Source organism: Topomyia yanbarensis, chromosome 3 (assembly GCF_030247195.1).
Source record: "Topomyia yanbarensis strain Yona2022 chromosome 3, ASM3024719v1, whole genome shotgun sequence".
Taxonomy (NCBI): Eukaryota; Metazoa; Arthropoda; class Insecta; order Diptera; family Culicidae; genus Topomyia; species Topomyia yanbarensis.
In genome coordinates this window covers 4,421,400-4,439,206 of record NC_080672.1, presented here as the reverse complement: position 1 = coordinate 4,439,206, position 17,807 = coordinate 4,421,400, and the positions used below count along the sequence as shown (strand labels likewise).

Below are 17,807 nucleotides of genomic sequence, written 5' to 3'. Positions count from 1 at the left end.
TTTTCTGTATTTGTAAAGCAAATCATACTCTAATACTAGTGAATTTAGTGAAAGGTTTTATTTAGAATTATTTCGAATCTAAATAGCATCGACAAAGTTTTAGGGTATTTAGGAAAATTTCAAAATAAAAACGGCTTCATAATCCAAAGACAAAAATGCTTCAACAAAGCGCTATTTCGAATTTTAGATTTTTTTTTGTTGTTTGTGCCTTATTCTCAACAGCAGTAGCTAGAGTTTTGTAACATCAGAAACATATCACAATAAAATTCACAATTTTCATATAGAACGCTTGTATCACTCACACAAGTTCTCCCAACAAGCAAAACGTGCAATTTCCCTGGATAAATAAATCCGTCGAAGAATGAAGTAATGAGTAATTTTTCAAAAGGGCGTAAACGTTTCTACGTGTATGAATCACAATTTTTTTGTTTGATTGCTGTATTTAAACGTTTCACAATATCGCCTTGATGTCAAAGAGAAAGTTGCAGGAAAATTTACGGGCCTTTTGAAAAACCTATTATTGTTGATGGAGAAACGCGACTAACTTATGAAAAGGTCGTAATAAAACAAAATAATTGTGTTGTTAAAACAAAAGTTAAAATATCTCGAGAACTACTACATTTTAGAAAATTTTTGTTACGAGCATTTCGATTTAAAATGGCGTTTAGAATCATATTCAAAAAGAAAATTGAATTTTTGACTGCAAATAGTAAGAATTATAAAAAAAATGTCAAAAGTTGTTGTTAGGAAAACTTTTTTATTGAAAGCTTCTCCAGGATCCAAATACACTAAAAAACTTGCTTTTACGTCTTTAAAACGATAAACATTAAATTTTTGACATGTTTCGATGGGGTAACGCGAATAACTTTTAAAAAGAGCATAATTACACGAATTAATTGTTTTTGAAGGAGCAAAATTTCAAATATCTCGAAAACTATCGCATACTGGAAGATTTTTTTTAAATGCATTTTGATTTTAAATGGTGCTTAAAATTATATTCTGTAATAGAATTACAATTTTGTATGTCAATTAGTATGAAATTTAAAAACATGTACGAAGTTATTGTTAGGAAAACTTTTTTACCGATTTTTTCTCCATCATGCAATCACATTCAAAATATTTCTTTTCTCTTTGGTTTTTGGTAACAAAATATAAAAAATTTAAAAAAATGAGTTTTTTCGCAATTTAAATTTGTATCATAAATTTTTGTTTTTTTGAAAAATGACACAACATTTTTTTCAGTGTATATTTTTTTCAGACAGAAGTATTCATTCCCTGTAACTCGTTCTCAGATAGTTTTGCTGTATAAAATACAGCAATCGAACAAAAAAATTTTGAACTTCATGCACGTAGAAACGTTTACGCCCTTTTGAAAAGTTGCTCTTGAGTCAAAATAATCTCATTACCTGTGGAAAATATTTAGTCTTGCATGACGGTGAAACGTGTTAAGTCTCATTGGAATCTAAGATGGTCGGTCACGATTTTAAAGATTTTCGGACGGATCTTCGTGGAATTCCTCATGTTTAACGTAACAATTAACAATATAATGCATGTACCAAAGTTAAAAATATTCAAATTCATTGAATGAAAATTGATCATATTCAGCCGCATTCATTTTCAATATTCAGTGAGGCAGCTGAAAACGTCAAACGAACAAACCGCCCATTCATCCATGCAGATTGTCATTCGCCACCGATTATTACACGAAGCGACCGTGCAGCAATGAATCAAACGCATCAAAGTAGGCCCTGGCACCATGTACGCGATGATGATTGTTGTTTCATATGCTTTACCGGCATTTGAAAACATTTTCCTAGATAATTAGTGAAATGAATATATTGTACGATATTCAACTGAATGAATAAGGATGGATATTTGAATGAATGTTTTTTTCTATTCACCGTGAGTCGCGTCAGGTTCATTTTCAGCCGTCAAAAAGGAGCTTCGATTATTTTTAACTCTGGCATGTACTACTCCAAAGTATGTGAAATTACGCAATACAGTGAGAACAATTATAATAATTGATTACCAATAATACATTTGTTTTTTATACTGAAATGACTGCTGCAAATTGGTAACTGGTTTTCGATTAACATTAAACATTCATCATTCCACTCAGACAAAACCATGCGTATTCACAGTAAATGCCCGGTGGATTATTTCCAAAGTTGACCAAATAAACACTAAACAAACAAAGAAATTAGTTTACTCAGTCCAAAGAAATGTCAGCTCGATTGGCATCATCCGGTGGATACGTATTCCCTTACAATGCCATCAAATAAAAGAACATTTAAAATTACATAGGAAAAAATATGTGCAATTCTGAATATAATAAAATCAAGACTGCTTAGTTGTTTGCAATAAAATAAGATTGGAATAATTTCTTGCATAACCATTTTCAAAGATGAATCAACCTATAAAAATAGGTGTTAAGGGACGCGGATGAAAATTGCAGTCCACTACCCCGAAAATAATCGGGAAAAGTTAATGAAAAACTTACGTACATCCGATTCAAGAATTCGATTCATCAACTGAGAAAACGTTCCGGTTGTTGATATAAAATTTTATTCTTGAAAATTTGACACTTCATTAATTTTTCATTTGAGCATTTTCAAAATCCCATTTTTCACTACGTCACTGTAAAGTCAAAAGTAGGATCGTCTCCGTAAACCAGTGAATTGGCGTCACTCGTAATTAAATAGGTCGATACCGGAGCCGGTCGCTCGAGACACTTCCGTGTCTCTTATAAAGGCAAGCCCGAAGAAAACAGTAGAAAAGCGAAAGCTCAAACAGATGACACCAAAACGATTGGGTAATTGCGTTTTTTTTTCTATCCACTTTCCACACACATCGACTCCTTCCCGGTTCAATATCGACTACGATTGCTACGATTGAATTCCGAATCCATATGTATGATAATGGTGCAGATCTTTATGAAATAGGCTGAGACAGCTAGCTAGCTATCTAGCAAGCCAAAAATCAGACCCCGGGTCATTGACCCCGATTTTTGGTTAAATGTTTGAGGTGAAGCTTAAACTTTTTCCCGTTTTTTTTTTGCACAAAATTATTCGCTGTGATGAGCCCGACTGTACGCTTGAGTCGTTTCGTTTGGCTGTAATTGGTTGCATGGTAAATTAAAAGAAAGAAAAAAAAAACGATTTTGACTCACAAACAGAGACGCGGTTGATACTGAAAGCTTTCTTATCAATATTGAATTAGATTTCACGTTGGGGAAGCACGCGCTCTTTTTTATGGAAAAGTTGGAATCGTTTTATTTTTATTGGGCGACTCACGTTCCATTGAGTTTGATTTTTGTGGGCGATTGCAATACTTTACAAGTTCAATATTTCTCAGAATGTTCATAGCGAAATTCGTTTGTTCAGATTCACAAAATAATAGATCATTTTTCACACCCACGTATCTGACAGTTTCATTTCGCGATAGGACCCTAATCGGGTCGTTCACCTTCGGTACCTATCTCAACTTCAAACTAGCAGAACAAACAAGGTCAGCATAGTCTTACCGCGCGCGCGCTCAGCTGAATCTCTTCCAGAGTTGATTTCATGCAAGCACGGACAATAAAAATGCCCGCAATTATCTCAATCATCGTAAAAGTACGCCGACGCACACGAAAAGCCCACCACCCGCGTGCCGCCCGCACGCGTGACAAGTTACGCCCGCTATATTATAATATTGTATAGCGAGTGCGAATTGGAGCAAAACACTTTCTGCTGTGTACAGGTTCAACATAGAGGTAGGCCGGCTCATCAAGTTTGGTTTGCCATGGCCTAACGATATATTTGAGCAGATTGCTACTACGATTTGCGTTCGAATTTAACACGCTTCTTCTTGGTACCGATATGTATATTCGATCCAAGCTAGCCATGCGTGTTATCTAATTCGAGATGAAGCCGAATGGTATGGTCTAATTTTTAATTTTCCATTTAGTCTTTTACTAGATTGTCCGGGAAGTGCTCTGAGTGGAGATAAAAGCGAATTGTGCAAAAGTTCCGCAATTTTTGTATGGTAGGTATTTAGCTTTTTTCCATATAGCGGTACTGAAAGATATTATTCACTCACTTTTCTTTCGTTTTGGTTTTGTTCTTCGCCATCTGCAGTTGGTTTATCAAAAGGAAGGCTTATTTCTTTCGTGGCGGTGCTATATGATATGAAAGGCGGGAGATGTTTTGATGCAAGAGTTAGGCAACTTTGTTTCTATGCAAACAAACGCTATTTTGCTTTCTTCAGGCTGTACTCATACATTAAGGTACGCAGAAATCTTCGTTAGTTTTGCATCAGACAATTAAATCGTCACGCTTATACTTGATATAAAATATTAAGTATTAACAAAGTCCGCAACACAAGCTCAAATTTACTGTAAATATCTGTTATGACTTTAAATTGCGGGGTGTTCATCGTGCATTTAAAAAGCAAGCCTACTTATTTATTTTGTACGGTAAGATAATCAGCTGAAAATCTGTGTCTACTAGTCATGGTTTACTTAGTTTTTTAGCAGCAGGGGATCAAGATACCACTCGTTTTCATAGAAACATTTTTTCGGTATGTTTTTTAAATTGTTTGTATCGCTCTTAAAACATAATATTGTGAGCTACATATTATTCACAGCTGATACATTTAAAATTCAAAACAAAATAGCGAATGAGCCAATACAAAATTTTCAATTGCATTGAATTGCACAATGAATTAAAGGGGGTAGGGTTACAGAGTGAAAAAACACGATTTTTTTTAGAACTTTACGTGGAAGAGGATTGTTTTATGACAGATAATGTAACGTGACGTTACAAGGCGTGACAAATTAGAACTTTCAACGTATTTCAATAAAAGTCAAATCATCAAATTCTAGTATATTCAGTTAATGTTGATTGAATCTTTCGTGAAATTTTGTCTACTTTCTGAATCTGTAGTAAGTTTTGATATAGGCGTTCATTCGGTAACGTTATAACATATTCGTCGAATGAAGATTCGTCAAATCGTTGTAAACGTCACGAAAGAATCATATCATTCTCCGAGTTTTTCGTGGGATCATTTCCCTAAAATCTATTTCAGTGTTCACTATAGACAATTATATGCCAACGTGCTTGGCATCGACTAGTTTCTCTACAATAAAGCGCGCGTGATTAAATGCGTTAGTTTAACTGAGCCCTAGGTCTTTTGAAATGTACAACTTTTAAATAAAATGAGTAAATCGAATTTAATTATGTGCCCATCAGATCTTGTATACGCGTTTTGTTACCTCACGTAAAGATCTTTTTTCTTGTTGGGATCCATTACTTGCATCGTTTACTATTGCTTAGTCAGAGTTTCTGATTACAGATTACCCAATTTGCCATAACTTTACTTAAGCAGTGTCAATATCAATGTCATCAATGAAGTTTCAATGTGGCGAGAGATTTTTCTTTTCGTCTTCAAAATTAAAGTTGAAAAGTCAAGTATCTTCAAAATATAAGAAAAGTTTCTAAATCCATTGCGTAGATGCTTTTCAATTTAGCCACGCGAGTAGAAGACCCCCTTAAGAGAAGATCAAAACAAAATTGCATATAATTGGACAACCAACAGCAGTGGTGCTAGAAAAAATGAATATTTTATCAATCATCAGAGCACCAATCGGTTTCTGCTTCATAACTTTTTTCCCAAGCGTCAGATCGTTTCGTGATTTTCGAGTCTTTGTTTCTTTGTTCAATTTCCGGCGTCCTTGAGTCGATTCCAATTGACTAATTCTTTTGCTTCTATTTTTGCCTGAGTTTTGCTCACCTCTGTATTTTTATTACTCCCCAACGAACACCAAAAAAGAACGACAGACGTTGCCTTACAACATGTTCAAACATCGAAACGTATCGTTGTTCTCTAAGGTTACGTTCTGACGAATAACTCTTCCATGAGTGCGAACAAGTCGGCTGCCTCATACTATAGAGAGAAGATCGAAACGTTAACTGCAACTTACTAACATAAAGGATTCAACCAGTCGCACCATTTTAGTCGCTCACCGGAGTTACTTTATGTCCCTCTGCTATTTCATTGCGTCGTGTGTAGATTGGCAATTATAGAGAGCTACTAAAATGCTGAAAGTTATTCTTCAAAATTTTCTCATCAATATGTTCAAGCCTTTTTTGCGTATTTCCAAAACACAAGACCACCATACGCGTCATATAAAAGAAATTTCTTTGCAGGTTCCTAAATAATCTTCCTTCTAATTTTTGATAAAATAAATACCATTTCAGGATCTTTTTTCTATAGTAATGAGGCAACAATGCACTAATACACCTTGCAGGCAATTTCAAATATATCATTTCATCTATTAGATTAAAAATGCAGATAATGACTAAATTCTAAAGGCATCGATAAAATCTTGTATTCGTCCGATTTGAGAAATGGTTTTCGACGAAAAATGCATTTAACGATTTAAATAGCACGTGATACCTTCGCGAACCATCGTAAACGACCGGTTCGAAATTGATTCCATTTCTTTATTTTCTGAAAGGTCTGAGAAAAGGTTATTCGGCATCATTTCAAAATGTGACAGAAAAAAACCCCACAGGGCAGTTAGCCGTCATTCGACCGATTTGCTTCTCTCTAGTTTATCCCATTGTATGCCACTATTGTTTTCTGTCTTATTCTGCAGAAAACAAAAAAGAATGCAATTCAAAATCAAATCGCGCCAATTCAGAGCGTAAGTATGGATGATCTATTATATTCTACGCTATTCACCTAGATTATAGATTTTTCAAACACAAACAAGTATGGGCCCTTTTTTGGGTTTGAAAGATTTCTAACCACATAAGAGGAAGTTGGGTATTATCGTACCATAGATTATAACCTCTATTTGAAACAAAAAAGAATTAATACTCACAACATAGATAATTAACTCTCCTTTGGTATCCTCACTTCCCCAATTCAACAACAAAGATTATTGCGCGAAATAGCAATAAAATCATTTTTAGCAGTTTTTGACCCAAATACCCATCTGCGATTTGGGTAGTTAGAAAAGTTAAAGAAAAATAATCGAGTGTTTAATGAATATGAAAGCAAATTAAAGTTTTTTGCATCAGATACATTTTTGCAACTGTGCAGAGTGTAGTCTATACAGTACTGGCACGTGACGATTTTCTAACCACATGAGCAGATCCCTTGCCAAACCATAATTCTTTTTTGTATAAACAAACTTGTATGTGCCAGGAAACTTATCGCGAGAAGGAGCCTTCTAGAATTTGAGCTCCAGGATTTATTCAAAATCTGCTGTCGCATAGTCGTACAGCATACGGGCTCCGATTTGTATCATTGTTTGTTGTTTGGGGCTTCGGTTGAATTGTTTATTTTCTCGGTAATATTTGTAGCATTTTCAGAGACAAATCCGCCAGTAGTAGCGTGGTTAGTATGCAGTTTTTTCACTAACTCATTACCAGAAATGTTAGTATCAGCTTTGATTTTCCGATTGACCTTGGGTTGTTCGGAAAGTGCAGTTAGCGTTAAACGGTTCGATTCACAATTCTTTTGGAACAATCCAGTAGCTTTTCTCATGCTCGTTCGAGAATGGACGAAACAATTTAGTTGCTAGCAAACATGGGAAAAATCGCATCTCGAACCATTCGTCTGCCATTCACAAGAAAGCTTACTTCACCTATGAAACATTCTGCTGGCATAGAAAATGAAGCAAAGCAAACGTGACGCAGCGGACACACCCGAGCTGAAGCTGTAACAAAAAGTAAAGAAGCAAGTTAATTGCCTTTTTGTTTTATCTATTCCCAGCATGGATGGCAATTCTATTTTGATGTAACTTTCCTTCAATACAATACATACTTCGGGTAATTATTTATCGTTTATTGAATATCCGATAATCGTAGAGGGGACTTTTATTCACTATGCCGTTGAAATCACTACTATCTTGCTCCGTGTGTCTCGAGGAGGTTGTAGATCAGAGCATTTCCACAAATTTGGTTGAAGATAGCTTTTCTCTGTCACTTATAGTTATCCATTTATGGGACATTTTCTAAATTCACCTCAAATTCAAATTATTTCTTCGAACATTTTTGTGTTTGGTTTCTCGCATTTATAATGTTCAGAGCCATTATTTTTTTATGGTGAAATACACAGCTTCGCCGAAGAGACCCTGTTTTCAAAACCTTACACTTACTATGAGTCACAACTATAATACCGTACATTAGGCTGAAAGAGCTGGATTTTTCCTACGAAACGGTGATAAATAAGTTCGTCCGTAAGAACCCGTCGCGTGAATGGCTTACTGTCGTGTCACTGTCGTGATCGGAAGCGCTTTCGCTTAATTTTCAGAGTAGCTTGCGATTAATGTACTAACGCGTATTCCGCGAGAGACATTCGTTTCAAAATCGTGTAAATTTTTCTTTCCAGATATGGAGTTAGATACAAAAGATACACATTCTTCATACAGGTCGGACTCGATTATCCGGGGATTCGATTATCCGTGATTCGATTGTCCGGGGAAAATGATTCGATTATCCGGGTGTTTCGAAAAAATTCAAATTTCAACTAGAATGTCTGATTATAGTGCTAATTCGATCATTGCAGTTAACAAAACTTTTTTTCGGGGGCCAAGGGTTAACCTCCTCACAAATTTTTGGTGTGCCTCAAAAATAGCTCATATATGGGTCATTCCGCGCAAAGTGGCCTAACAACTAAAACTTGGGATCAACCTTCACGGATTGGAACTAATTTTGACGAAATTATTCATCTACAGCCAATATATAATATCCTAAATTATTCTGTCATTTTAACCACCCCTCGGTCCATGGGAAAACTCCTATTTTGAACTAATTGTTTCAAAAAATAATTGTTCTTCGGATTATATCTCTGGTACTGTTTGCACTAGGATCAATCAGAGAGATGATTTTTGAAGGATTTGTTCAAAGAATCTGTATCTGTAAAAATGCTAGTTTTTACGGCAGTGTTGCCAAATATGCAACTTTTTAGTTTTAAACTAAATGTACATTTTTATTGTAATACACATGTCGGTTACTGCAGGTCTTTTTTACACACAAATACTTATAGTTACTCGGTCGATTTCTGGCACTCTTTTGGGATTATGATGACATACATTTCAGAATTCTGTTTGGATACTTTCTAGGATTCTGATCGATGTTTTCTTAGAATTCCGATGGAATCTATTTAAAATTTCGATTGAATCCTTACCCGTATTTCTATGGTTTTTTCTCTGAATTTTGATGCAGGATTCTAGAGAAAAGCTTCTCAAAGGCCTGGTGGAATCCTGTTCAAAATAGCATTCTGAATATGAAGAATATGATTTTTTCAAGATGCTGGTAGAATCATGATCCTATTTTCAATAAAATCCGGTGCAAAATTCTGATGAATATCCTGCTCTGAGTTCCAGTGGACTTTGACACAATATTGCTCTTCTACCATTATCCCGTTCAACAATTAATTCCCACTCAGAATTCTAATGGGATCTTTAACACAGTCATGCCAATGTTGGTGCTAAATAACCACGTTTTTAAACGATTATAACTTTTGGTTTACACAACGTATGTTTACAACGAGTATGCTCATAGCTGGGACTAATATCTTTCATTCGAGCACTAACAATTATAAATATTATGAGTAGAAAAGAAGTTATTACTATTAATCTTATTGGGTTCCGCTGAAACAGTGCTGCCAGGGATAGTTTCTGTTTATGGTGAAAGTCAAATTTTAAAATATGTTCGTAGCCCAATATATGTAAATATTATTGGAAACTGATAGAACTTTCTAATTTAGACTACCTTCAACTACCTTTTTCATGAAATTGGACTTGATTGTAAGGTAAATATTGAGCAGCTTCTAGCACTGCGAAAGAAGCACCTATCTTTAGTGAACCAGGTTTTTCGTGTTTATGATGCCAAAAGTTCTAAGAAAAAATAGTTTTGGAACCCTATATGCGGCAGAAAAAAAATGGTCAAGAAATGGTTAACAAGATTCTGATAAGATACCCGGCAGTCTTCGGAGGCGATTTCAATTCTTGGGTAGCTCAAGCAAAAATGGATGTTAGGCTGTGTAAAGAGGGCGCCAGCAGTACTTCTTGCTGAAGTCGCCGAGAACCCATCATCTACGTAATCTTCTATAGTTCTTCGCTAGTGACAATTATGAGTGGGAGAGTTTCCGAAGGCTACATGCGTAGTGATCACCTGACAATCCGGTACGACATTGGTCATCTAAATGATGCTACAAGGACAAGGACAAGAATCTTTTTGTGTAGACAACGTGCACTCTTCTAACTAGAATGAGGGTTAAAAGAAACGTTAGTTGGGATATGTAACACCACCACGTACACTAAACTGGTGCCGAGAAACAGACGACCCGCAGCTTACTTACTTACTTTATTTTTTCTAGTTTACGAGTAATCGAATCATTTCCACGGAAAATCGAAACCCCGGTTAATCGAGTTTGACCTGTACTACAGAAGACACACCCTGTTAAGAAGTTTGCACAAATATCTATAAACAACTAATACATACCGTTAACTCGTTACCAATATAAATAATACGTGAAAACCAACTAAAATACAAATCACACCTTGAAATTCTGAAAAATCGATTAGGGCCAAAATAGGTACATTTATATTTTCCATAATAGGACAATTTACCCTGATCATTTTATTTCCAATTTCTTCGCAAATAAAGCTTAAATTCATAAAATAACACAAAAAAAGTTTGATTCGATTATCCGGGGTGAGATTTTTTCGAAATCCCCGGATAATCGAGTCCGACCTGTATAACTTCGAATTTTAACACTGTTTAACTTCTGAACTCATAGTAAATTTATAAGTATTAAAAAAGAGAGGAAAATGAATATACAATCTATCATAACCATAACTCTTTTCAAAAAGTCAGCGATTTTGTCTCTTCGGCAAAGTTGTATATTTTAACATAATAGAAATTTCTCTGAACGTTCTAAACGCGAGAAATCGAAACCAAAATGGTTAAAAGTAAAAACTTCTTCAGCAAAATTTATGGAAATACTCTCCTCTAAAACTTTTTTGAAGACGTTCAAGCGATATTTCTTACCGTTGAAAATATATTTTCCATTGCCTACTATGATCAATTCCTTGAAAAAGAAATATGGCCTGATGATGGCGATTTTTATATACATTTTATTTTTGGCTCCATATAATCAAGTTTCTCAAAATCAGGTTTTGAGCCACTGAGCACTGGAGTGAGCGAATTTTCACATGCTTTGGTAGCTCATTCCTGTAGAAACACTGAGCATAACGCAAATTGGCGTAAATTGCAGAAATTGGTTGGGCATTCTTTTTATCTTTCTAAATGCAGTCTGCTACCAGCACCGAAGAAAAAAACAGTAAAAGCTCTATCGCATTCAAAATTTCGCATGAAAAGACTTTAGTTTATATGGAAACATCGTTTCTGGCAGATGTTTTGAAAACTGGTATTCTACTTCAAAGCTCTTGGACACCCGCCGAAAAAAATTTCTACGTGCTCGGCACAGAGTGTGCCTGGAGGCTTACTCGAATGAACAAATGGAAAACTTCTCCGTGTTGTGCTACAATTTTGCTAATGCTATTATAGAGTGAAAAATCGGGTCGACGCACCTTGCATGGGACTTTAACGCAACCACTTTCGATGACGTGTTTCAAGTTGTTCCTCTTAAAGCACTTTGCCGAAGACACTATTTTTAGAAATAATCATAACAGTGGAATAAATGGTTTTATCACTAGCGCTGCATAGTGGGTAAGATTCGAATTAATCAATCAATTATCGAGCAGTACTTGATCTGTTCAAGAACCCTAAATCCAATAGTTACTTCTTCCACGGTTATTTCTTAAAAATGAATTCAATTCGGCAAAAAGCAGGTCTGGAAGAGCCACGATGCTATGATGTTTTCTCTTCCTTGTTCCAGAAGCGATTGAGGCTGCTATGATTGTGGTCACTCATATTTATAGATTCGATGCAATTTGGTGTTACTATTATTGAGCCATTCAATAAGCTTTACGTCAATTACACGATCACTCCGAAAACAGAAACTAATAGAATATAATAATCACTGCTTTGCTTGGATTTTTCATAATAAAATATTGCACATTTTAAAAAAATATTTCTCCTTAAACATTATTGGGTCGTTAGGACTTGGCTAAACAAATTTATAATTTCACTATTTACAATTTTTTCAGGGACATAAATTCTTGAAAAGTTCCAATTTCTTGGCAGTTTCCTTTAGTGGGTTAAATCATTGTAATATATATTTCGCAAGGTCCTCAAGTTTTGTTGCAAATATGCTTTGTAGCAAAATAATATTGTTAAGGCAAACACTTTTTAAGCACCGAAAATTCTATTGAGTAAGACAATGCAAATTATCGATTTACCCTTTGCCCTTGTTTCAGTGATCGCGAAATATCTACTCAACTACAAAAATCTATCTGCGATAGGTATAAATACCACGATTGTCATTTTTTAACAATCGCATGTTGAAATTGCAACTTCAAGGGATATTAATACTAGTAGTTGCTATTAAAATTTCCTTAATTTTCCACCTATCACCAATATTACAAACGCATTGTGTGAAAGTACACAAAGTCATTAATGCAATTTAATTTTTTAAATTTAAAAAATGAAATTTTGGTAACAGCACATTCGCGTGATGCCAAAGAACTGGTAATGGTGGCAGAACGCCAGATTAGACCAAAACAGAGTTGTACTGTTTCACCACTTACACAAATCGCCTGCCAGATAGGAAACTTTCAGACAAATTTTGACACTCTCTTGTCTCGTATCTACTGTGGAATGTTATACTTGGACATGGAGCTAGCACATTCCTGTCTAGAGAGTTGCGGGATCCTGTCATAAGTTTCGTCATTCACAACAATGCTACCCGATTGGATGAGCGTCCTTTACACTTTGTAAATGTGCGTCCCAAAATACACTGCCTGTTCTAGTAACTGTATCATCAGGGATTGTTATGTTCGAATGGCCATAAAATTCTTGGAATTCATGTATATACACTGTTGTAACTTACATTGTAACACATGGTAAATAAATTAATAATCACGTTTACAATCAATATTTGCGATATGCTATTGTCTTTAATATATTTCAAAGCATAGTTTTGGGATTGTTAGTGTCTTTTGTCTATGTTTTAGAATTCAGTTTCGTTTTCAGAATTAATGAATTGTCAAACTTTGGTTTCCATAATCTCTTACTGGAAAAAGGATTAAATGTCAACGGGCTCTAAAGGCCCATCTTATCATTAAAAGTAAGAATTTAAACTTACTTTCAGAAGGATAAAAATCATTATAAAAATATAGAGAATTTATGAAAGTAATCAAGAGTTTTTCCTTCCGAAACCGCAAACCTCACCCCTCCATTAGCTACACCACTGTCTTTACTCAAGCACAATCGATCGATGGATGGGAATCAACCTGAAACATACATATTAATATTTTACTCTACTTCAGACTTGTGGAAAGGAGACTTGCTTAATGATTGTTTTTCGTACATAGTTTGGGGTGTTTTTTTCCTGCCTGCCCCAAAACAGAAGTAAATAAATTAACATATCAAACACTTCACGTAACCCACGAGCAGAGTGAGGAAAGAAATGATTTTTTACGGGTGAAGAAATTCGACGCACTACGGTTCTCGGCTTACCCCAGCCAAACCTTTGATTGGTGAAGAAAGACGGTAGTTTTGGGGCGACCCCCACAGCAAGAGCTACTTCTACCGCGTCCGGCTGGGTCCCCTTCCAGCGAGACTGGTATGAATATATCCTTCAACTTGACTCTTGGCAAAGGTGATTAAGGATTTGGTCTGCTATAATACGACGCCAGTGAGTTGAGCTTTGTCCATAAAATGAAAGTAAGAAATTGATTAGCGTTATACATAAGCCACATACAGCAATGACGTATCAGCAACGAATAAAATAAATTTCCTAAATTTTATTTGAATGTAAGGCTCTAAGTTCAATTTCTAATTTTATAAGATAAGACTCGACATTCCAAACATCTTTTCAAAATTATATCTGAAATGAAATCCAAACAGAAACCCTTTTAAAATGATCTTCCAATAATCATGGGCCAAAAAAGCATTGTAAAGCGAACAGTTTTTAAATTTCTCCCCATTCTTCGCCATAAGCTTGAACGATGTTATAAGCCGCAAACAGCAATGAAACACGTAACTTTTGGCTTTCAATATGTTTGAAAACTTTGCCGGCTCAAAGCGTAGCAAAATAAATGCATAAGCCATTTGTGATCTAGCACGGTGGACAATGAAAAGCTCATAAAAAAGAAACAACAAAAATAAAGCAAACTACACGAGAAAAAAACACGGCTTCAACTAACCCGCCGGCTCTCTCATCGATTGGGTTCAGTTATGTAAGGTGGGTTTGGTAAGTTTTGGGCCAATAGAACACAGTAGGCGATTTTGCGTCGAATTGCCGACAGCTTTTAACTATAATATGACTAGGTTTAAGCGAAAGTAACATACAATTCACTTCGCTCTCAACACATGGAGAAGTCAGGAGAGCACTTAAAAATAATTATATTTTTTCATTAACATCGTGGAGCTCCGTTCAAACGACATCGCTTTAATGACACTTTACGGTAAAAAAAACTTCCTCTTCGACGACCAAACATTACCTATTTGGCACATTACCGCCGCGGGCGAAGAATTCAGGCCACATTTTCATTGATTCCCGAAGCCGGCTACTGCTTCGAAGTGCAACCAGGTCAACGATCCCCCCATGAAAGTAATCATTGACGGAATTAAATTAGTGCTTGTCGTGTCGGAGGGGTTGTGATAGAAGTTTGATTGTATGGGGGCTGTTTTATAGGATTTGTGTTACTTATTAGGCCCCCTCATAAATTTATTCATATAATACATGGTACATAATGCTTATATCAAAGTTCTAATATAGCACTATTTTTTACTCTTTTTCAGGTTTCCAAACCACATGAACCGAACTCAAACTAGTGAACGACAAGCAAAGGGTGAAATTTGACCGATTGATTACCCATCGAAGGAAGCCGCGAAGTAAGCGGTGAAATGTGCGTGTTTGTTGTTGTCGTGAAATGAAGTGAACTGGGAAAATTAAACAACAATTTCAGCTACAAGAAATTCCAAGTGCAACAATTAAGTGGAAACAACGAATTTGTTCAGTGATTTAAAACGGGAACGCTATCGCTTCCACACTTTCGGTGAAAACAAGCTCAAATAGTGCAATCCGCCGACTCTTGCTTGCCGCAATCATGGAGTTTCGATTCAACTGTCACCCGCTGTTCCGGCAGCGCATTGTCCGGATAAACAATTCGCTCCTGCCGACCGGATTCACTGCACAATGCCGGCGCTCGGCACTGTAAGTATCTTTACTATAAAAGTAAAAACTTTGATATTCTTCCTGAATGCTTGATTAATTGGGCATATTTTTTTTTCTGATATGGCTTTTTTCGTTCTCCTACTAGGGTGATGAGCCCATTTGCGCCATGTTTCTATTATCGCCCTACTCATTTGAAGCCGTTGGCTAGAGCAGTGTCTGCCATCTTTGTTCAACGCATTGAGTCAAATAGTAGCAAACAATAGGGGCACTCGATTCGAGTTTTCGTTGCGCTCAAACACGAGAATTTTACTGTTTTCAGCGCATTTGTGTTATTATATTGGTTCTTAACTACGAAGCAAAGCTATTGATGGTAATTTTTACGCATCCCATTGATTGTAGGGCGAGAAATTGACGAATTAGTGAGGCAGTTCTAGTATGGTGAAAATATGCATTTTACCCTATATTGTGTATAAATGCTTTCGCACAAAAATATATCAAAGTTACCCCAACACTGCTCCAATTTGGATCATCCATTTCTTGTTGATTTATAGCAATGGTAGCGAGTTTTTTGTTCAATTTTGAATTGTAAAACGGAAAAGTCCCTTTGATATGTAGATCGTTATGGTAAATAAACTATTTGCAGTAGGATTGACCTAAAAAGGAGGCTATGAGCTATAACATTAAAATGTGTAAAACGAATCGGAAAAACTTTTGTTATTGAAAGCCTGGCGAACTGGGCACAATTTTTTCTTACACGGTTTTTAACGATCTCGTGCTGGATTTTGTCTATGGCGGAAGGATCGAATTGGACCAATGCATACTTTCTCAATCCACACATCAATTATGCAAAAACGGCTAATATTCTCACCTACAGTAAGATAACAAACGAAATATATTATCCAGCAGATCAACAAACATGATAATGCACTTGACTTTATTAATAAATTTCGCCAAAAAATCTGGCCATTTCGAAAAACGCTCAGAATTCACGGTGTTCCTAAAACCGTTATTAACTAAAAAAATGACCATAAATTTGCCATACGGGATTTGAAAGATACAGTATCCAAGCATCTTCTCAGTGAATTTCAAAATGATCCATCGAGGGAATCGAGAGAAATTGCAATTTGAAATTTTATGACACGTTTCATAAAGCTACTAGCAAATACCCACGGGTTTGGTCCTATCTCTATAAACAAAAAATATTTGTCTACTTATTTAGTACATGGCATTCGAAAGATTTAGTAATCAAGTATATCCCTTGCAAGTTTGAAAATATTTCATTGACGGAATCGAAAGTTATAACGGTTTGGATGTGGTATGCGGTCATAGATGGGTTTTCTACCAGACTTCAAGCGTGAATCCATGTTTGTCCATTGACTATTTAGATCGTTTATACGTGTCGCGATTTTTAAAAGAAATCCTTGCGATTTAATTACATAAATATAATGTACAAATGGTGTTATTTATATGGTGCACTGAAAAAAAAAATGAAAATAGAGTTGTCTACCAAACGTTAAATATTATGTGTAAATAAAAAAAAATAGATGAAAGTTGGAATGTTTACTTCAAAAGGCCATATCTCAATGGTATGTATGGTATGGTATGATTCTAATTATTTTTCATTATTGAACAGGTAGACGTGTCATCGTTAATTTTCATCAAGAAGAATATAAAATAGAGTTGTCTACATAAATAAATAGACAATATATTTGGTCTCAACTATATGTATTATAATTATTTAGTGATTATTTTTGTATTAAAAATAGCGGCCTATCAATTTTTATATACTAGTTGATTGCAATTGCTGTTTACTACAAATTATGGATATATGAAATGTTAAAACTAACACAGTCGTGATTCGCTGGTCGCTCAATTTTTAAGAGGAGCCGCTTTTTAGTTGGACCTCAGCTAGTTGGTCCATTGTCGACATCTGAATGTCAAATTCTCATGTTAAATTCAATTCCACAATAAAACTAACAATAGTTAGAGATATGAGCAGATTAACTTGTACTAATAACATCCTCTTTGATCCCCCTACTAATAACATCCCCCGGTTTTAACATCTGTCAACCCAACCAGCGAATCACGATTGTACAAAATTTCCAACAAAAACCGTATCATAACATAAATTGATCTGAATCAGCAAATACCTTCATATTTTTGAATATATGTATTGAATTTATGGTTTTATTTTTCCATGATTTGTAGTTTGCGTTCGTTGCATTCAACTAATGTATAGAAATTGATAGGTCGTCGTTTTGAATATAAATATATTTACTAAATAGTAATAATACATATAGTTGAGGATAATTAAGTTGTCTATTGTTTGAAGTAGTAGTATTTTATATTCTTCTTGATGAAAATTAACGATGAAACGTCTACCTGTTCAATAATGAAAAAATAATTAGAATCAGTCAACATACCATTGAGATATGGCCTTTTGAAGTAAACATTCCATCTTTCATCTATTTTTTTTAAATTACACATTATATTTAACGTTTGGT

At 35.3% G+C, this 17,807-nt stretch overlaps 1 protein-coding gene across 3 annotated transcripts in view; it reads left to right on the top strand.

Moving 5' to 3' along the window:
* Nucleotides 1-17,807, top strand: part of LOC131687156 (alpha-tubulin N-acetyltransferase-like) — an 85,751-nt gene that overhangs the window by 39,055 nt on the left and 28,889 nt on the right. For all 3 annotated transcript variants that reach the window (XM_058971208.1, XM_058971209.1, XM_058971210.1), the window contains exon 2: nt 14,928-15,342. In XM_058971208.1, coding sequence (XP_058827191.1) covers nt 15,236-15,342 — 107 coding nt within the window. In that variant the 5' untranslated portion in view covers nt 14,928-15,235. The remainder of the gene's footprint in view (nt 1-14,927; nt 15,343-17,807) is intronic.